The sequence below is a fragment of the Dermacentor silvarum genome, chromosome 3, assembly GCF_013339745.2.
Source record: "Dermacentor silvarum isolate Dsil-2018 chromosome 3, BIME_Dsil_1.4, whole genome shotgun sequence".
NCBI classification, from domain to species: domain Eukaryota; kingdom Metazoa; phylum Arthropoda; class Arachnida; order Ixodida; family Ixodidae; genus Dermacentor; species Dermacentor silvarum.
Window position 1 is genome coordinate 45,780,254 of NC_051156.1, and position 22,562 is coordinate 45,802,815.

Below are 22,562 nucleotides of genomic sequence, written 5' to 3' on the forward strand. Positions count from 1 at the left end.
CTACATATATCCTGGCATAGCCGAGCTAAGCCACTGCAACATTTTTGCTTATCTTCTTGTTTTCTTGCGGTGTGGCACATTTAATTATCTTGTAAGGTTAGCAATTTAAAACAATGTTATTAAAATTACTCCCGACTGTTCTTTCAATATCACTATGTATCTTCTAAGCATTGCTAACGAGGCTACACACTTCGCCGCCGCGAAGGGAGTTCGCCGAACACATTCGCCGGCGAGTGCGCTCTGCAATGAGTGTCATTAAGCGTTCCCGTGTGGCAGCCTGCGAATGACACTAGCCCAGAAGTGCACTCGCTCAAAGTGCACTTTACTTTGCCCGTGTGGCACGGGTATTAGTGAGGTCTAGGATTTCTCTCAGTTTGGAGAGAAAGAATAAATTAGTTAAGAAGAAACAGGCCAACCTAGGTGCAGCAACGGCAAAAGCAGACCAATTCAGCTGGTGCTCGCAAACAAATACGCAGCTTTAGAACAGGAAGATCAAGACAACATAGGGGTAATGAATGAAACTGTAACTAGGCTGATCTCAGAAGCAACAATTGAAACCGGAGGTAAGGCACCAAGGCAACCACTAGGTATGATCTCACAAGTAACAAAGGCCCTAATAAAGAAACGACAAAAATAAAAGCGTCAAACCCAAGACATCAGATAGAATTCGATGAACTGTCAGTACTGATCAACAAGAAGAAAGTAAGGGATATTCGAAATCACAACCTGGAAATGATTGAGGGAGCAGTATAATATGGACGCATCATGAAATATGTGAGAAGAAACCTGGGCATAGGACAAAGCAAGATGCATGGGCTGAAAGATAAGCAGGGTAATTTCATCAGCAATTTCGATGACATAATAAAAGCAGCGGAAGAATTCTATATTGACCTGTACAGCGCCCAGAGCACCCAAGCTACTTTCATTCGAAGTAGCGATGAATAGGATGCAGAGGCTCCTTCTACAACTAGTGATTAGGTTAGAAGGGCCTTGCAAGACATGACCAGAGGAAATCTGCTGGAAAAGATGGAATAACAGTCGAATAACAGTCGATATCATGCTTGAAAAGCTTGCGGCCCTTTATACGCGATGCCTCACAACTTCAATGTACCAAAGAGGTGTAAGAACGCCCGCATTATACTAATCCATAAGAAGGGAGACGTTAAAAAATTTAAGAATTATAATTTCATTAACTTGCTTCCAGTATTGTATAAAGTATTCAGCAAGATAATTTCCAATAGAATGAGGGTAATACGTGACTTCAGCCAACCAAGAACAGGCTGATATTCGAAGGGATATTCTTTGACGGATCATATCCATGTCATCCATCACGTAATCGAGCAATATGCGGAGTATAATCAACCTCTGTATATAGCTTTCATAGATTATGAAAAGGCATTTGATTCAGTAGACATACCATCAGTCATAGAGGCATTGCGTAATCAAAGAGTACAGGAGGCATACGTGAATATCTTAGCAAACATTTACAAGGATTCCACAGCTACCTTGGTTCTCCACAAGGAAAGTAGAAAGTTAACTATCCAGAAAGGGGCCAGGGAAGCAGACACAATCTATCCAATCCTATTTACTGTATGCTTAGAAGAAGTATTCAAGCTCTTAGACTGGCGAGGCTTAGGAGTGAGGATCAACGGCGAATAACTGAGTAACCTTCGGTTTGCAGTTGACATTGTCCTATTCAGCAAGAATGCGGATGAAATACAACATATGATTGAGTACCTTAGCCAAGAAAGTGTAACAGTGGGGTTCATTATTAATATCCAAAGACAAAGATAATGTTCAATAGCCTGGCAAGGGAACAAGAATTCAGGATCGCCAGTCAGCCTCTAGAGTCTCTAAAGGAGTACGTTTATCTAGGTCAATTACTCACAGGGGACCCTGATCACGAGAAAGAAATTCATAGAAGAATAAAATTGGGTTGGAGTGCATACGGGCATTACCAAATTCTGACTGGGAGGTATATACCACTGTCTTTGAAAACAAAAGTGTACGATTGCATTCTACTGGTGCTAATATATGGGGCAGAAACTTGGAGGTTAACAAAGAAGCTCGAGAACAAGTTAATGACGGCAGAAAGAGCGATAGAACGAGAAATGTTAGGCCTAACATTAGGAGAGAGAGAGGAAGAGAGCGGTGTGGATAAGAGAGCAAACGGGGATAGCCGATATTTTAGTTGACATTAAAAGGAAACAATGCAGCTGGGCTGGCCATGTAATGCGTATAGGATAGATAACCGGTGGACCATTCGAGTGACAGAATGGATACCAAGAGAAGGGAAGCGGAGTCGAGGTCGGCAGAAAACTAGGTGGGGTGATGAAATTAGGAACTTTGCAGGCACAATTTGGAATCAGCTAGCACAAGACAGGAGTAATTGGCGATGGCAGGGAGAAGCCTTCGTCCTGCAGTGGACATAAATATAGGTTGATGATGATTTTGTAGTGTGGTGTGTAGAGTGCGCGACACGGTGCGGTGAATGGAGATAAACAAGAAGCAGACGACAAGGAGTGCGCGCGCGAAGGCGAATTCCGTGCTGGATGTAAGACGATAACGTCGAAGAGCGTCCGGCACGTGAACACGCGGCGCAAGAAGAGAAAATAAAAAGAAAAGGCGTCCAATCAGAATAAAACACGAAGCTTTGAGCCAATCAGCAAAACAACAATCAGCCAGAGAGATAGAAAAGCGAGGCGCGCTGGTAGAAGGGGGGAGATGTTCCAGGAAGCGACGCCAGGAGAAGGTCGGCCACCGGACCGGGGGCGAAGACGGGCCGTCGGGTTCCAGACCCGAGCCACCAGGACTTCACCCGACCGGGGTCTTCTGCCATCCTGTTCTCGGGCGTCGCCATTCTACCCGATCGCGAACTGCTGCCCGAGGCCGGCGAGCTTCTGCGCCCGTGGGCAGAACGTGAGCAGTTGGGCTACGGGCCCATTTTCCACACCCAGCTGCCTGGCCAGAAAGCCGCCGCCATCTGCCCGTGCCGCCAAGCCGCCTGCCTTTCCTCTCTTCTGAGCCAAAGCTGCCGCGCTCTGGTAAACTACCCAGCGATCCAATACACCGACTTTTGGTGAGACGAACGCAACGTCTTTCGTTGTTTCGCCGCCTCCCATGCTCTACATACCCTCACCCTCGTGATCAGCCCGGACTCGCGTACTGTTGATACCATCCTAACTTAAGTGCATTTGTTGCTGTGATTGTTCGTTGAGTGTTTATTTTATGGGTTGCTTTTCGTTTTAGTTTTATTAAATGTTTGTGTGGGTTTTTTGAAAAAAACGGATTGGCCCTCAATTGGGTTCGGTGAGGCACCGCCTCACAGAACCGTACGAAACGGTAAACAAAAAAAAACCTGTCATAACATGTAGTAAATACATTTACAAGATCTCAAGTTCTCTAACTGAAAGTTGCTAAAATGGCGCAGCCTTTCGTATAATTTTTTTCTACGGCTCAATATGTTCCTCTGGTTCATTGGAGTGAGGTTAGACAAACAGTCGAAGGGACATCGTCCAAAATTCCTGGACAAGTTTGGCGGAATAGATCACTAGGTTTTCCGAAAGCGTCGAACTACCTCATACTTTCGCTGCCTGGCGTATGAGTTGAACGCATTGGCGTGCATCCGTGGAGCATTTGTGTTTACTTTCCGCTTTATTAGCTGGAATTTGAATGAAATGCATGAATAATAATTGCAGATTTAATTATTGTTAATTATTTCCATCAGTAAATTATTGATCAATGCGGTATGGTTGTGCTGGGAAACACCATGTCTACGGCGAATGTGGTAACAAAAGGACAGTCGTTTCTTAACCATTTCAGCCAAACTGGGGACGTGGATAACGCCTACAGTAATCCGCAATCAAAGAAACTCGCAAAAGGCACACCCATTTATTTATATCAGCTGCTTGTCCCTCAAGACTAAGCATAAACCGCTTCAGTATGCAAATCGCAAACTACCATGCACTTATAGCAGCGCAACAGAACATCTCTATTGCACTACTATTCATTTCCTTCGACGGTGGCCCTCCCTTAGCCAATCCTCACGCGGTCCTGTTCACCTGAACTGGAGATTCAGAATGGCTCGAGATATTTATCATAGCTCCCAAATATTACCTGTACTCTTTATACACAAACGGTGTATTCATAGATGCTGCTTTACCGAACCTATAGGTCAATCGAAATAGAAGTAAGACCGATTGATTGGCTCGCGCACGCGGTTATTCAAGTGCGGCCCGCTTTACCTTGGCTAGAATAAGTGCTTTTTCACTTGCTCCGCAGTTATTTTGAGCCATTATCGCCAATCTTTATGTAGCATTTGCGAAAACGCGAGCTTATAGCAGGCGTACGGAAAGCTGTCTAAACTTAGTTATTTAGTATTTAAAGTTCATATGGCGAGCGTTTGTTACTAGAATTGTATCCACATATTTTAAAAGCGACAAAATCCGATCGCATCTCTCTACAATACAAGGAACAGGCTGCGCATAATATGCGCAATCATTCATATCAGTTGCACTCACCATACCGGCAGCTGCTGCAACTGGCTTCATATCTTCCAAGGCCTGTTTGAGTTTCTCGGCATTATCAGTATTTGTATTAATTGTACGCACCTGAAAATAGGTGAGAAAATGACAGAATAGAGAATACAGGCCATGTTTCTCACCTACCGCAAAGTTGGATATATTTAGCTAGTAGATATCGATGCATCGTTAGAAAGCAAATAGGGAAACGCAATTGTAGGTAATTTGTGAGATACCGAAAGACATGCTCGCAGCAGGACGTGTCAAGCGTCACCGTCATCAGCAAGAGCTCTGCCACCTGAACTTTGTGCAAAGCGTTGTACCAATCAGTATCTTCAATTTCGCTGCACATACCAAGCTGGTTCTGGATGTGCAGCACTTTTATCGTCTGATTGACAGCGCAGCGCTCGCGCGGTTTGCACCATGCTCTTTTCTTTGAGTTTGTGCAGGGCCAGTCCAGCACAATTCATGGTTCTCCTTCCTTGGCTATTTCAGGCATTGTAGAAGCTTACTACATGGCGAATCGATATACCTAGCTCATTCACTGTGCGTCGGTCTAATTAGCTTCCGATACGGTTAAAATAGCTACTCCATGCAGCTCGTCTAAAGAGGAGAGGTGACAATTTCGACGTCTCAATGTAGGTCAGGCCAGGTTGGTAAAACCTTGCGACGCGCAAGTTTTATTTCGTTTGAAATAACTTTTTCTCCGGACAAGTTTGCAGACGAAAATTATCTACAGCCAATATTCCGTTGCCAGTGCTACTGCAATAATAATTATTATAGTAGCCCAAGTATATTACAATCCGAATTGGTAGGTGCCAATTCGCAGAAAATCGTTACGCGCCCACGGCACATGACAGTGTTCGTTGAGAATGACAAAAACGAACTAGTTTGTGAGGGCTCATGTTGGTTCATGAGGCGTGCAGACACGGAGGCAAGGAGGAAAAAACGGAAACACAAAAGGCGTTTCTGCTGTCCATCTACCTCTGCTAGCGTTCGTGTCAGCACGCCTACGTTTTTTCCAACAAGAGTTCGTTCGTTTGGGCATTTTTCTTGTCTATATGTAATGAGTTCAAGGCGCCATGTCTTTTGCGATGTGTAGTGTGCAATCAATCGAAATGAAGAAATTACAGTGGAATGATGTTCCGATAACTCATTATTTCAATTTCAATTATTTCGATTTTGAAAGGCTTTATATAAACTGAGGCGCATATTCTACACGAGTGTAACAATATAAACTCAGACACATATTCAAAAATTATTGAAAAGACCAGTGGGTAAAGTCGAGAGCTCGCTGAGTGCCGTTTACGTTACGTGGATGCATGTGGGCAGAAGTACGGACAATGTGCGGCCATATTTTTGTGGCCCGAACCAGTCGCACCACCTGACGCGATAATTGTTAATGGCCGCCGAGAAGAGTGCTTGGACGCTTGCAAGTTGCTCTTGGAATGATAAGGAACAGCTAAGCTTTCCACCAAAGAACACCAAAGGCTTTAAGATTGAAGTAGATGTGACATTCTTGCCCTAAATATCACACGTGCACTGTTCTTGTGAGACGAATACTCGAAAGTGTTGGGGAGTGCACTAAGTGTTGTCCACTTGCATTGGCCAGGTTCGTAGCCTGGGCCTCACTACTACTACGGGCAATATGAAGACATCTGGGACTATGCAGAAGTGATAACGGCCTCGGGCGATTTTTAGTGAATAGCTTATAAGAGGAAGCTTTAGCCCAGCGCCTCGAAAACCGATTTCCTTATAGAAGTAAATGTAAAACGGAGAGCTGCTTTTATGGGAAATTAGCTGCATGTGAGGGAAAGCTTAATGTCTAGTTAATATAGGACGCGAAATTTTTTTTAGAAAACGTGTCTGGCGCTTTTTGGCCATACCTGGCCCTTGCGCCATAAAACACCAAACATCATCATCATTAGAAAAATAGCCCATAATTAGCAAACTCCATAATATGAAAGCAAGAATTTTACAAATCCGTAACTCTGCACCTAAAAAAATTAAAAACAAACGTCGCAGTTCTGTAAACTACACTGTTAGAGCTGTAAAGCTCACAAATCGGTTTAAGGAAATTACGGTTTATGCAACGCTCTGTCAATTTTAACATGGATTTGGCAAAAGGCTTACTCACTTATCGGTGGGATATTTCAGATCAGCGTATAATGCATCTATTCTCTACGCTTTAAAACCTCTGTTGTCTCAAAACATGTCCCCGTCTTCTCGCTCACCCCGTCGTCGTTCCCGCGTCATTCGTCGCCGCCCTTACCGTGTATCGTCTGCTGAAGGGAAAGTTATAGCAGACCAAGTCAACGACATGCTCACACGGAACGTTATAAGGCCTTCAGCAAGCCCTTGCTCGTCTCCTGTTGTCCTAGTCAAAAAAGGACGGTTCGGTACGCTTTTGCGTCGATTATACGGCACTAAACAAAATTACCCGTAAGGCTGTATATCCTATGCCCTGTATTGACGATGCTTTGGATACCTTACAAGGTGCCGAATACTTTTCGAGCCTCGACTTGCGTTCTCGATATTGGCAGATCCCGATGCATGAGCCCGACAACGAGAAGCGTTTGCAACACCTGATGGCCTTTTCGAATTCAACGTAATGCCTTTTGGTCTGTGCAATGCGCCAGCCACATTTGAACGAATGATTGATACCGTACTACGCGGCCTCAAATGAAAAACCTGCCTATGCTACCTGGACGACATTGTCATCTTTTCGTCCAGCTTCTCCCAGCACCTAGAACGTTTAGACGACGTTCTCACGTGTCTAGCCAAGGCCGGTCTCCAGCTCAATACTAAGAAGTGTCAATTTGCGAGCCGCAGCATCAAAGTATTAGGTCACGTGGTCAGCAAGCACGGCATTGAGCCAGATCTCGACAAGGTCGCTGCTGTACAGCATTTCCCTACACCAACCACACCTAAAGACCTTCGCAGCTTTCTCGGATTAGCGTCGTACTTCCGCTGCTTTGTCCGTGGCTTCGCGACTATCGCAGCTCCTCTTCATAAACTCCTGACCACGACCACACCCTTTACCTGTACGGATGAATGCGAAGCCGCCTTTCAGACCCTCAAGCGATGCCTCACATCAGGACCAGTGCTTCGTCACTTTGATACCACAGCCTCTGCTATCCTCCACACTGACGCCAGTGGGCATGGAATAGGCGCTGTCCTACTGCAGCGGAACCATGCGTCTGAAGAGCGAGTCGTACACTTTCTCCTGCTGAGCGAAACTGTACTGTCCCCGAACAAGAATGCCTCGCCATCGTATGGTCCATACAAAAGTTTCGCCCCTATTTATATGGCCACCAATTCACAATTCTGACTGACCACCATGCTCTGTGTTGGTTGTCCTCCCTGAAGAACTTGTCCGGACGCCTCGGCCGTTGGGTTCTGCGTTTACAGGAGTACGACTATACCGTCATGTATAGGTCTGGCAGGCAACATCAAGATGCTGACGCTTTATCTCGTTGCGCGCTGTCGCCAAATGCCCATGTCTCACCTTCCCTCCGTTCGGCACTGCCCAGCCAACCGACCACAACCATGGCCCCGGTACGGTTCGTGACCTCGGTCGACATTTTGTCCTCAAAAGACCTCGCCTCCCTCCAACGTGCATATACGTACTGCCGCACAATTATCGACCGGCTCACTGGCTTATGCCGTCCTCCCAACAGCCGCTTAAGACGACAACTCGCACGGTTTAAACATTATGATGGCTCATTATTGCGGCAAGTTTACCACCCTACCGGTCAGCGATGGGTGCCAGTCGTCCCCCGCTCACTTCGACTGCAAATTTTACAAGCTTTTCACGACGACGCAACGGCTGGCCACTTAGGATTTCATAAAACCTACGACCGCATTAAGACTCGCTGTTTCTGGCCTGGCCTGTCTACTAGTGTTGCCAAGTACGTCAGTTCGTGTGCGTCATGCCAACGTCGACAACGTTCGACCTCTCATCCCGCCGGCCCTTTACAACCATTGCCGTGCCCGTCCGTTCCCTCTGAATTCGTGGCCATCGACTTATACGGACCCCTTCCGCTTACACCCGCTGGTCACCGCTGGATTGTCACCGCCGTAGACTAGCTCACTCGCTACGCTGAGACGGCAGCTCTTCCTTCTGGTGCGGCCTCTGAGGTCGCCGAGTTTGTCCTGCAAGCCATTATCTTGCGCCACGGTGCACCTCGTGTTCTTCTAAGTGACCGTGGCAAGCCATTTCTTTCCCATGTTCTTGCTGAAGTCCTGCAAGCCTCAAACACTATCCATAAGACCACCTCTGCGTACCATCCCCAGACCAATGGTCTAACCGAGCGTTTCCATCTAACTCTGTCCGACATGATCTCCATGTATGTGAAACCCGACCACACAAACTGGGACACTATACTTCCTTTCGTCACGTTTGCATATAATACTGCCGTTCAACGCACAACAAACTACAGCCCATTTTTCCTCGTGTACGGCCGTGCAGCGTCTTTTGTTTTGGACACCACTTTTCTGTCTACGCCTTCTGTCCATCCACATTTCTACCAGAGGAGTTCGCCGCCCGCGTCGCCCACTGCCGCGAAATTGCGCGCGCCCACACCGCGACCATTCAGGACAAGAGGAAAGTTTGTTGTGATGCAACCCGTCGTGTCATTTCGTTCCACCCAGGCGACGAAGTGCTCCTGTGGACACCTGTTCGAGTGCCAGGGCTCTGTGAAAAATTTCTTCACAGGTATCGCGGCCCATATACCGTGCTTGAAAGAACATCTGCCGTGAACTATCGCGTAGCTCCTGTTACTTCGGTTACTGACCGCCGTTGCCGCAGCACTGAAATTGTTCACGTCTCTCGCCTGAAGCCGTATCTTCGGCGTTCCGACAGTTTCTGACTCGCTGCGTTACCGGCCGCTTTCGTGGGGGGGGGGGGGGGGGGGGAGTTAGTGTGAGCGCTAACTGTGCAGTTCATCCCCATCCTCATAATCCCATCCGTATACGCCCATCCTCATAATCATGATCATTTTGTCTTGTTGGTTTTCGTGGGCTGCCTCGCGCTGTGTGACAATACAAGAGCTCTGCCTTCTCGGGCGTCGTCTAACAATATTATTAGTTAAAATTTACAAACTTCCTATATCTTATTTCCTAGGTAAAGGTGTGAATTTGATACAGAAGGTATAATTCATTTCAATGAACGAAATTTTTCAACGACTCAATTATTTCGCTTCTTGAATCTGGATATATTAGAAACTTTTTGAAAGAAACTCGAAAGTAAAAAACCCGCTTCCTACAGGCACTAGATTTTTTGTTAATTTTATATGCAATAAACCCGATGACGCAATCATCCAAATGCTTTAACTCTCTATTTAGCCTCAAACAACATATTTCAGCACGCATTTTTTCCGTGCACCATCGATGAATTGAATCGCTTGGCTTTGTGAAAATTGTATTCGCAGTTTTGTACGATTGTCTTCCCATGTACCGATCATTTTTTTCTTTTTCTTATGTTTGCCCTTCCTGCATGGACTACGTGTATGCAGTACTTATTAAATAAAATAAGTATAGAGCTACGGTTGCCGACATAATTGATTTCTCCGTTTGCATGTATTTAGACAGAAGCTCTCCAGCTAAAGCTTCTTCTTAATTACCCTAAAATGAGCGCTTATAATTGTATTAGAAAGAGCCCAATAGAACATCAAAATAACTAAGAACTTTCCTGTCGGTATTTTAGGTTTTATTGCACTTTACTAAAGTCTTTGCAGCTCTTGGCAAATTTATAATTATATATCTATACATGCTAACACTAGTTCGCTAATTAGGTTGCAGATGCCTTTATTGCGGGACACTGTCCTCCTGGGGCATTTACGTTAATTTCAGACATCCTGTTGGTTAAAGAATAATTTCAAACAATGGCCTAACTTCAACAACTTTCTATTACGTCCATTCAATAATATACAAAATTACTTTACTTTGTTGTTACTTCCCGACTGAGTTATACAAGTGTTTTAATCACGACAGAAACATTGCTTTAATGCAGCAGGGAAGTTAGACTTATCGCCCATAAATGCGTATGATATTAGAAAGAAGTACCCGCTCGACGGTGCTGAACTTCTAACTGAAGATCGATCGATAACAAGATCGATCAATCTTTCCACTCAGCTTCGATCGCACATTATTTTATTGAATGCATTGTGTATTGTGTCAAGCTAGCGCAGTGCGGTAAAGGTCGACAGATGGACGAAGGAGCAATGTTGAGAATTTCTGCCTATGACACATACCTCGACATTAACACAGATGGTGCTTCCAAAAATCACTACAAAGCTCTCCCTGTAGGAGATTGAAAAGACATACGTTGTTCAGTTAGCATGTTTTCACCCCATAGCCTATGCACCAAGAAAATTCACTTGAAAGTTGTAAACATTTTGGCCTAATGTGTACTGATATCTACATTCCCTACCTGTTGCTACCTCAAAAATATGTATTGATGCGCCTAGTGGAAACGTACCTAATGAATACCATTAGAATAACAGTGGGTGTGTTGTGGAAGATGAGCCTTGGCGCATGCTTCAAGTAAGAATATAAAAGGATCGTTGTAATTTTGTTCACTCCGTGCGCACTGACTGAATGCGAAAACACCCGTGTACTTAGATTTAGGTGCACGTTAAAGAACGCCAGGTGGTCCAAACTTCCGGAGTCCCCCACTACGGCGTGCCTCATAATCAGAACTGGTTTTGGCACGTAAAACCCCACTATTTAATTTTTTTTGCCTGAAGCGTATGTCACTACACATTACCTCGCATACAAGCAGATACTTTTCAACTACTGTCAGTAAAACAGTACTTTAGCATTGTTCAGATCACCTTGTCCAACTCAAAGCACCTAAAAACATTTTCTAACGATAATTTATTCGCCAAGGATAATGAGGTAAGTTTTAAACCAACATTTTGGAAAAAAGTAGTGAATTGGCATTGAATAAATGGACGACCGTTTTTGATAAGCTGCCTATGGAATACAGTTTCTTCGTGTTGAAGAGCAAGCGTTCGAAAGACAAGAATGCCTATGTGGTGGCCGGCTCCTCAGCCACGTAAGCAATGCCGTTAATTGTGTCTGGAACTAAGGATAGCAACACTATGTGTGCTTCTGTGATTGATGTAGAGTGACATGCTAGGGAGTGTCTTTAGCGAGCGGTGACAAAATGCGACGAGTTCGCCTTTAAATACCGCTTTTGAGGAAAGAAATGGTCACCAGTCACGAAGTCATGAATGTTTTTTCGGGGCGAGGGCGGGCACGCATTTCGACGAAGGAGAGAGGCCCGGCAGCCGGCGGTAGGTAATTTTATACCAGGTATCGCAGGTACACAAGAATACATCTAGGGGGGCGGTGGTATGTCCCCCCCCCCTCCCCCAGGCTACGTCCTTGGAGCCTCAGTTAGTCCTAGCACCGCAAGGTATATACTTCGACTTCTTGCAGAGCTCCCAAATCGCAGAGCTTTTGCACGAGAGATCACCTGGGTGCTGAGATCCGGCTCGGAGGGGGGTTTTGGAATATCCAGTGAGAAATTCTTCAAAGGACTAAGCAGTTTTCCCAGCTCTTTCAACTTGCTGAGGTCGACCGTGCCGCCGCCGAGAGGACCAGCGATGCCATCCAGCTGCTTATACAGCTGCGTCCAGTCGAAGCCGTCCCAGAGAAAGGCCACCTGCTTCTCGTAGCCGTAGGCCACAGACAAGTTGCGGACGAACGGCTCGCCCATTATACGGTAAGCGCTGAAATTGTTCTCCTCGCATTCGTCGAAGCGTGCAAGTGCTCCGACCATGTATTCGGCGCTCACCGCTGTGGAGACCTTTATTAAGGTATCGCCGCCGATGTGCTGTTTTACTACCGCCTGGAGAAACCTGCGACCAATTATTGAAAATGGAACAGTAAAGTACCAGCCGCATGCAGAGTAGAAGCGGTGAAACCCTATCACTTAGCGATTCAGTGAAAACTTCATTTGTGTCAAATAAAGTTACATTAATATGTCAATAAAGACATCTGAAAAACGTAAGACGGAGCTTCCTCAAAAATAAAGGTCAAATAAAGCAAGCTGTGCTCACATAATGGTAACACACATCATGATCACCGCAGTACGAAACCCTCTCAGCGATTTTCGAATGGCCCAACTCTTTCGCCTGCTGAATCTATCCTATGCCTCAAAAGTGCTTAATCACATTCACGTCAGTCGCTGTCGACTGTCTTTCCCTTGGGACCCATTCTGTTACTGTTTACACCACAGCTTGTGTGCCCTAAAATGCACTATGAAAAGACCACATCGGTTCCAAGCTTGCTAAATGAACATATTCAGCTCCGTTATACAATATAGTACTCAACCAGGTCGTTGTAACCGGCACTACTTGGAGAGTTACACGTACAAAAGACGTAAGTTCCCAACTGAATTGACGGTAGAAGGATGGCGCCATGCGTCGCAGTAGTTGTTTTAGAACATCTGAAGCACGCTTTCATTATGTCGTGTTTGAGCGTACTGGGATACCTTCTTTGGACACCTTTGCAAAGAAACAGCATGACAATGGTATGTCGCTGCTATGCAACCGTCAGATCAACGAGAGAACAAGAAATGTGCGCATCTGTCATATCAACGAGCCTTTCTTGAAGGCAGGAAAGAGCATGCAACGTAATCTTTGAAAGACTTCGGGCAGCCTTCTAGTTTATGCAAGACGATACATCAACGTCTTCCGTTTTACATTTAGTTTATGAACAAATAGTTTCCTTTAAAACATTGCTTCCGCGGTAAACTTACGCACGAATAACAGTACATGGAAACGATTTAGCAACAGTGCGCTTATAACGTGAACTGTAGACTTGAAAGATATATTTTCTGATAAACAAGAAAAAAAGCAGGGTATCCATATGTGATTATGAAAAACTGCATCGAGATTTAGCAATAGTCACGTAGATCAAGAACTATAGAGTATACATATGACTGTTATGAAGCTTAAAAATATTAAAAGCCTTTAAGCACGAACAACATATGTGGTATATTATATGCGGTATATTTCTGAAAAATGTAACAAATACAATTTACTCATTTTCAATTCAAGTGATTTTCCCACATCTATACATATGCTGTTGGCCTCCTTGGCAAGAAAGCCGTGTCAAACAGCTTGGCAGTGTTAAGGAGCCACTGACAGGCGACAGAACACTAAGAATCAGGAAATATTGTGGTGACATTAGCAATATGATATAAAACATGATTGAGCCACCGCTATATATTATTGCGATAGCAATTATATGGACACTCAAAAGCAGATTTCTGCCGTCGGCGCCGCCGTCGCCGTGAGGTACCGTATGACGTCAATGGAGATGAAATCGTCGTCGCGCGCCGAACGCTGTATGTGCGAGTGAAAGGGCTCGAGGGGCGCGCGCTTTCACGGGGAGTGACGCAACGCGGAGAACAAACGCGCGTTCTGCGCCGTGCTCCCTTAAGGGCTGCAGAAGTAGGCGTCTCTTCTGCGTGTTGCTTTGCGTGTTGCCGGTGCTGCTGCATGTCCAAGCTTATACAGCTGATAAAGCTAATATCATTACTCTGTATAGCTCTCTACAAATTGGCTATCGCAATTGATGCTTCGCCTTTTAGGTGAAACTGCGACAACTTTTTTGTCCACAAAACAGACTTTGAAAACAACACTGCGGCAGCCAAGTTAAACATTTCTATATAGTGAGTGCACAATATATGGAATATATACTCAAGTGAGCGCCAATTCACTTATTCATTGACACATTGGCGAAAGAGAGGGCGTAAGTTTCTGTGGCGGTTGGGGTAGATGGGTGTAGATACTGGGCGCGAAACCTACAATGACAGCAAGCGGCGCTACTCCCTTTATCATTGTTTAACGAGCGGCACTCACTCTTGCCGACGTACCGGGGCTGAAGCCCTTTCTTTGAAGGTTTGAAGCAAATTTCTGTATCATCGAGAAAAACCGCACATCTCGAAGTGCCGGAAACACGTACGGACAGTTGCAGCAGCGGTCCGCGAACTTCGCCCCAAATATTCATTACATTCCTTAATATGCCAGTCACTGCTTTTGCACCCAACTACTAAACGCGTCTTCAATCCACATGATTCAAACCAGCATGAATGGAGCACAGTGCGTTAGCGAAAACTCGGTTGCATTTCCGACAGCCGATCACACAGAACAAAGGTAGAAGTGGTAATGCTTTCGTATTCGTGTGGTGTCGCTGAGGCAGCTTATGGCGCGCCAGCCGTAAGCGCCTTCTGGTTTCTCTAGAACCAACTGCTCCGCGAAAAGCGTCAATATGTCCTATATGTGCAGGCTGCACACTTCGTTATGAACGTCACCAGATGGCGTATTCTGTAAGTGTCCTCCTAGTGCGCTATTCATTTCGACAGCTGCTGTAGTGCTGATTGGCTGGACTAGGGTAGCAGAAAAAAAGGAGGCCGGCTGGGGTTGCCTGTACCCGTATCGCGTGTACATTTCTAGCCAATAAGTGGTGGCCGAGATGGGCAGTCGTACGTGGATTCTTAAGAAATACTCCCCGGGGTATAGCACAACAGAACGAGAGACAATATGCACCTTATGGGTTCGATGAGGACGGGTTGGCCAAGGTGCTCGGCGAGCGTACAGCCGCACCGCGAAACAATGAAGGCACCCAGGAGGCCCACGGTGGTTGCCAACGCCATGAGTCCGAACAGCAGCACAAACAAGCAGGCTCCGCAAGAGAAGCACCAACGGCCCGAACGATAGTTGCAGCAGCCGGTTGGCTGGCCCCACGCAACCACGAGCAAACCGAGCACGTAGCCGAGCATGGCGACCATCAGCACGCCGACAAGTGCCAGCTTGACGACCGCGTAGATTACCACATATGGCTCGGCCGCCCTGCATTACCAGCCACGTTTTGATGCATGTCACTGCGCTTGCACATGCAAAAATGTGTAGCCTTACCCTTACAAGACAGGTTTGCGTCAACAAGGCCAATCCCCAGCGGAAAGCTCGAAATATATAAACAAAAAATAGCTATATTCTAATGTTGTTATGCACCTTATACAGAGATATAAGGAGCCGTGTCAATGATGACGCTGCTTTCGTCTGGCGCAGGCTTTCAAATATCGTGTTCCGCCGTTGAAATTATAGAAGAATATTGTCATGTTGTAGTGACGGTGAAGAGCACAGCAGCAAGAACGGTGACTCACGAAACTAACTTTTTATTGGGCGAACCTGTGCACACAAAAACAAGTAAAAATGAGAACGACAGCGGCGAGTGCAATTGGCGTTCGTCGAAATATGACCTGCGCATTAGACGCATCGGATATTTTATAGATGGCACAATGAACCTTCGACCATTGCTAGTGCTCGCGTAAATAGCATAAGTTCTAGAATATACACCACTATTCTCCTCGCGCACGCAACCTGATTACACACGTCTCGGCTGCAACATAACGAACGGGTAAAAGCAGCTGTAATGTTCGAGGAACTGACGATACAGAAAGGCGAGTTTTGAGCTCGGAGATTAGCTTTAACATTTGTCAACCGCTGAAAAACAGGTCACCGGAAGATATAAATAAAGACGCGTGGCACTGTAGTGTAAATACATTTTCCTTGCAAGTCTGGGTTTTAGTAATACAATGTTAGAGGTTCTGTGTATAATATATATATATATATATATATATATATATATATATATATACCTTCGTATGCTACCTAATGACAAGGCTACCGGATGAAATGCGAAAACACCCGTGTACTTAGATTTAGGTGCATGTTACAGAACCCCAGGTGGTCCAAATTTCCGGAGTCCCCCACTACGGCGCGCCTCATAATCAGATCGTGGTTTTGGCACGAAAAACACCATAATTTAATTTTTTTCGATGCTTTCCTTGTCTTTATTGTCTTCGGCTTTATACGGCCATAATTAACAAAAATCGCGTTCATGCGTAGTCCTTCTTCCCTCGTTCATCAATAGCCTGGCTCTAGAATCTGGAACCCTTGATATCACTAGATGGCAAACGAAGGTTCTTGGCCCCATACCTGCTCTCCTAAATTCACGTGTTACGTGACGCCATCCGGCAAAAAAAAAAAAAACGAATGTTCCGCATCCGCTCAACATGGTTGCGAGTGGCGCTGGTTAACACTCAGAGGACTGGATCTAGTAAACATAAAATGCCCAAGTTAGTCGACGGATTGGTAACCGACACCGTAGCACAGTTGGTAGTGCTACGCACACGTAATGGGTAGGTTGTGGGTTCAGCTCCCACCAACGGCAAGTTATCTTTTCGTCCACTTTCATGTCCCTTTTTCTTTATTATTTCGATAGCAATTGTATGGACACTCCAAGCGCATTTTGCCGTCGTCGTCGCCGTGAGGTTCCGGTGAGAAAACAGCGATAAAACCGTCGCCGCGCTCCGTATGCGACTGAAAGCCTGCGAGAGAGAGCCGGCAACCGCAGCTTAATCTCGCGTACGCGAAAGCGGAAGGCGGCCGGAAGCGCGCGCGGTCTTAGTTCGCGCGTGAGAATAGAGTTAATATAACCAACTTTAGAGGAAAAGCTCTCCATAGCGCCCATGTATTGAAAACGGGAACAGAAGGGGCGCTGCCATGTTGCTACCTTATGCTCGCGCGCATGCGCAGACGACGAGATGCGATTCAGACGAGGCGCGCAAGCAACGCGATCCCGAGCCTGCGTCAGTATGGTAGAGCCATCTAGCTCTACCATACTGACTGGTAGAGCGCCTGCAAGCGCAGCCTTTAGGACAACGTCAATTTTGCACAATAATTTTCTAAATAGCCATCCAATCGCTCTAAAAAATATACTGAATGAACTTCAAACATTGTCCGTGCTACGCGCGTAGTTCTTCCTTTTGCATAATATTTTGAATATGTTTCGTGCTACAAAAATGAGTCATAGCAACATGGCGGCGCCTAATTGGTTCCCGCTTTTTCCGCTCAACTTTTCCTGTAGAGTCAGTACACTAACTCTATGCGCGCGAGGCACGGGGAGGATGCGACGGAGACGGTGGGGGGTTGCATTGCAGGCGCCTATCTTGAAAGCGATCAGCGATGTGGCTGAAGTGCGCGCCCGTACAGGCCTCATCTTTAAAGCGATCTGCGAAGGGTACGAAGTGAAGGCGCTGAGTGCCGGTAGCTTCGTATGCGTTGTGCTTTCGACGTTTCGTTCGCGTTGAAACTAGAGTCAGCTCGAACGTCAATTTGCTCGCTGCCGCCGGCGCGCGTTCTCACTCCAGCATTTTGACGAGTTTCTACGGTCATCGAGCGAGATGTGTTCATGTTTACCTGTGCGCGCGTGACACCGTGCTTGTTTGTCTAGTTATTAAGCGAATATTTACAACTTTATACGGCCGATAAAGCTGCTATGCTTGTCTACTAATTTACTATCACAATCGATGCTTCGCCTTTCTGGCGAAACTGCAACTTTTTTTCTACAATTCAATTTCCGCCACATGTAAGTTCCCAATCTTTCTGTAACGTCGTTGTCAGTAGGCTTTATATGGTCATATATAAATACGGAAAGAGAGGGGCTTGGTTTTTATTCACCACGACCATATAAAGCCAACAGGCAATGAAGCCATGGAGAGCAAGGAGGTCATTAGCTGTCTTTGAAACTGCAATGTAGAAAACCACAATGAAAGAGGGCGAATAGATATCTTGTAGCCGGAGGGAGCCGAATCCACAACTTTCGCATTACGCGTGTGATGCACTACAAATTGGTCTATAGTGCCTACCATCAATCCGTCCACTGTTTACGCGTACGTGTATTTACGTGCACTAGATCTAGCCCTTGGAGTGTTGGCCAGTGCCACTCCAAGCCATGGCGGGCGGATCTGGAACACTCTTTTTTGCCTGATAGAGTCACGTAACACGTGAACGCAGGAGTACAGGTACGTGGCTGATAAACCCTCGTATGGTGCCTAATGACATCAAGGGTGCCAGACTCGAGACCCTCGCTATGAATGCATGAGAAGGGAAACAGACTCGAGTTTTGGCAATCACAACCATATAAATCCAAAAGGCAATGAAGCCAAGGAAAATCATATGGGTAATTAGCTGTGGTTTAAGCCTGTAGCATCTCCATATCTGTCTTACCATCAGCTCAGCCTATCAACTTCGAGCAAACTTCGGACAGCACTGCATTCATTACAATGTATGGCAATTAGGCGGCCCAAAACATTCTTCACATTAAGTCGGTATCGTTGCGGCCGATCATTAAAGCACGCACCTGCCTACTCAATGTACCCTTTCCCACAACTAAGTGGGGCGAGATACACTACCCCCGACACACACTGCGTAAACGCGGAGGCGTGTTTCTTATCACATGCCTTCTTGTGGCACAATTGCACAAATATTGCATAGCACAAATGTTTGCGCCTTAAGCTTTTTTGATATGGCCCACAAACTAACTCCAACTAAGGTTATGTTCTGAATTGGAACTTGCATCAACATCTGGCCTTCAAAAGAAATGTGGAAGTTGAAATCCCGCACCTTATTTATGGGGGCAAACATCATGTATTTAGTTGAACTTGTGTTAACCCCTAACTTGCTCTTCTTAAGCTAGCAAAACAGCTGATTTAAATGTGTATTTACACTCGTTTCACAGACAGGGATAAAATAATAGAAATTCTATTAGTGTCGTCGGCGTACCTAATCAATTCTGCAGAATCCTGAATGTGACACAGGTTATTTACATCAAATATAAATAACAGTGGCCCAAGTATGCATCTTTATTGGACAAAGTTTTCAACGTGAGCGTGAGAACATGCTTCTTGACTTAGAACTTGATAATATTAACGGTTTGTGAAACAATTTTGTAATAACTTTATGCTACGGCACGGACGCCTTACTTTGGTTTGGATAGAATAACACCATTGCACACCGTATTGAATGTCTTACGCAAATCGACACAGTGTCCGAGTGTGTATAGTATATACTGCGGAGCTGTGTATGTATACCTTCCCATAGGTTTTTCCATACTCGTGCCTCAGAGTCCGCGCCCTCTATGAGCAGACAAAACAGGCCAGTAAGGCATGTGCTGACAGGCAGTGTGTGGCAGCGAACATCGTGCTCGAGAGGCTGCCCGTAAGCACCGGGCTCGACAGGAGGACGGATGCAGGGAAGCGAAGAATGCTGCGGAGCCACTCAGGTATCACGCCAGTAAATTAAACGAGCAGTATGCGAAATTTCAGAGGGCCTTTCTGAACAGACATTTCAGATTTAGTTGTGCGGTGTGCGACAGATGTTACGTGTGTTACGTTCGAGAACGATTTGATGGTGATTGATAACGTTCGAGATGTCGCAAAGGGTGAACGTGATGCGGTTTTGACAGCTACCTCAGCTCCTGACCTAGCCAGCTGCTCGGTTTGGCTGCGTCTGGGAAGTGCTAATGGCCGTAACGAGCATCGATTGATCGGTGTGACAGGTGGTTGCTAACAAGCCATCTGCTGTCTTTCCGCGCATGCGCAAAAAACTGAGTAAACTGTACGTTGCGTGCGCTGGTATGGGGAGGCCGCGTGTAGTGCGTACAGCCAAAGAACATTACCGCTGGTATTGCACATTTACAAGTGGTATGGCTCAGATTTTTTTGTAAAAGAAAATTCTTCTATCTCATTTTTGTCGAGTAATGCAAGCAGGCCTCATTAAGTGCTCTCAGAAGTGAAACTGGGCCCCGCATTTACTGTGTTAAAAATTTAACGTTTTATTATTTGCACTTTCAAACATTTTCAGTAGAACCGGTAGTACCGATCTAGGACAACAATCAGCTATCTCTTGTTCGTTAGCACACTTAAAGATTGGCCGCCACGCAAGCGATATTCGCTTGGTCGGAAAAAATGCCAGTATAAGAGTACGGGTGATATTAAATCAGTCACGCATTTTATTGGCATGGGTTTGAATTCAACGCATCCAGCCACACAAGCAGCACAATTGCTGTTGTCAATTCTTCCGTTTGACGATATGAAGTAGCATGCAACACTATAAAGTTAGACACCATACTCGTTTGACGCTAATTTAAAATCCTCGTCAACAGATACCTGATCAAAATCACAACTTGTGATAAAATATTCATTAATTGCAGTTGCAATCATTCGGCCATCAAGGCCACTAAGTTCGCGAGTATATTGGGAATGTGCCTTTGTTGAATTCTACAGGAGGTATTTGTTACCTCGTTCCCAATCACAGCTATCAACGTTTCATTCTTGGGCAGCTACTGGTGCTTCCGTGGTTAATTTGTTGAAGTCGTTTGCATTTCTCATTTTCAGCACAGGCGAGCCGTCGTTCTTAAAAATTAAATTCTGGAGTTATATGTGCCAAAAGCACGACATGATTATAAAGGCATGCCGTAGTGGGGTCACCGGATTCATTTTGACCAGCTGAGGTTCCGTACCGGGCAGCCGATGAACGGTTAGGAGGTGTTTTTGCATTTTACCTCAGGGCACCCACCGCAGCCACGATTTGATCCCGCACCCTAGGGCTTACCAGCACAACACCAAAGCCACTATGCCACCAAGGACAATGTCCTCGTTCCTACGAGAAAAGATTTTATCCTCTGAGGACGAAACGAATTTCCACAGCGCTTCCTTATTCCTGTATATAATATGCACCTCAGCGTTTCATCGCAGAAGCTTGTAGTTGAGAAGTTTCTCTGGTGCAGCAACACGAGCGTTGATAGCAGTATTTCTGAAGAAAAGAAAAGGCTGTATTGCGGCAGGCTCACCATCCCACATTATTATTTTCTTTGCTGCTAGTGACAGGAATTATGAATGCACGTGTTTGTGCCCAGCACTATGAAATATATATTCGTAAGGAAGTTATTAGTTCGATTTTATTCTTATTATGCTCCTGACATCTTTCTTTACTTTACTTACTTCCGTATTTTGCTGTGTGCTACAGAATTCGGAGATCCAGCTTGCCGATGGCAGCCTTCGATTGTTCTAGAAAACTAGTATCGGAATCAATGATGGGTGACTGAGTCAGGCAATATGAAAGTGAAGTGCGCTCTTAAATTACCGCGTAGGGGCACTATGATGGGTTTCACAGCATTTTACTCAAGCCGGCTTGATAGCACTTTATTGACAGGTTTAGTAACTGAGTAATGATTTCGAACGGTTGGATAAATTCAGAACCCGCCCTCATTCATGAAGAGCGCGGTCTCGGACCTTCTCCTTTATGAGGGGACAATTAGGAAAGAGAGAACTTATGCGTTTCCTGGCTAGCCGCTTTTACTGACAGTAAGTACACTTACTACCCAGAGCCGCTGATACTCTTGTTATCGCATTTTCATTGTCCTGCTGACATGTTAGCTGGCTAAGTAAACCTTAAATACTTCAGACCACAAAAAAAAGAAGAGAGAAAACATACGCGCTTACCTGTAAGGTTTTCCCAACTTGTCTTGGACAATCTGCGCAAGTACCTCCCGATACTCGAGCAGGTCGATATAGAACAAGTTGGCCTTGTCGCCTAGGTCGTTTCCAAGCTGGTGGATGTAATCCTTGGCCTCTGCATGTTCAGTAGGATGTAAATATCGGCTATGTAGGTCATCTAGGCACAGCCTGTAGCATATACTGCGGGTGGTCGCGAAACCGCTATAATCCGCGATAGTTCGGCGCCAAGTAATCCTGCATGCTAGTCCGAAGCATTCCGAAGCAGTATACCTTATTATGTCGCAGACTCCTAGCAGACGTAATAAAGCAAAAGTAGAAGGTGAGTCCACGACCGCGATTCATGTCTCTAGGTCGCTGTCGGCGTCCTGTCTTTCATTTTGACAAGCACGGTAAAGTGAAAATCTCTGCTGATAAAATGCCTAATTAACCAAACCGAACCAGCCCACAGAACTGGGAGCGCTGTTTTTCGATTTGCGTGAAGCCATCACATGTTATTAATAAAGTGAATTTACTATATAGAGAGAACGCAGCAGCGCGCGGTGTCGGGTTTTACGGCGCACCATTTGTTGAGACAATAGAAGTGATGGAGAATACGCACATCAAACATCCACTCCAAAAGTTCTGGAACACTTACGCCGTGAATAATTCGAGCTAGAGCTCAA

At 45.6% G+C, this 22,562-nt stretch overlaps 1 protein-coding gene across 1 annotated transcript in view; it reads right to left on the minus strand.

The window, feature by feature from the left end:
- Positions 1-21,935, minus strand: part of LOC125943767 (pre-mRNA-splicing factor CWC22 homolog) — a 90,073-nt gene extending 68,138 nt beyond the window's left edge. Inside the window, exons 1-2 of the mRNA XM_049663272.1 lie at positions 21,886-21,935; positions 4,521-4,610 (exon numbers count right to left, since the gene is read on the minus strand). Of these exons, the coding sequence (XP_049519229.1) occupies positions 4,521-4,550 (30 nt within the window). The 5' untranslated portion in view covers positions 4,551-4,610; positions 21,886-21,935. The remainder of the gene's footprint in view (positions 1-4,520; positions 4,611-21,885) is intronic.
- Positions 21,936-22,562: the final 627 nt, after the last annotated feature.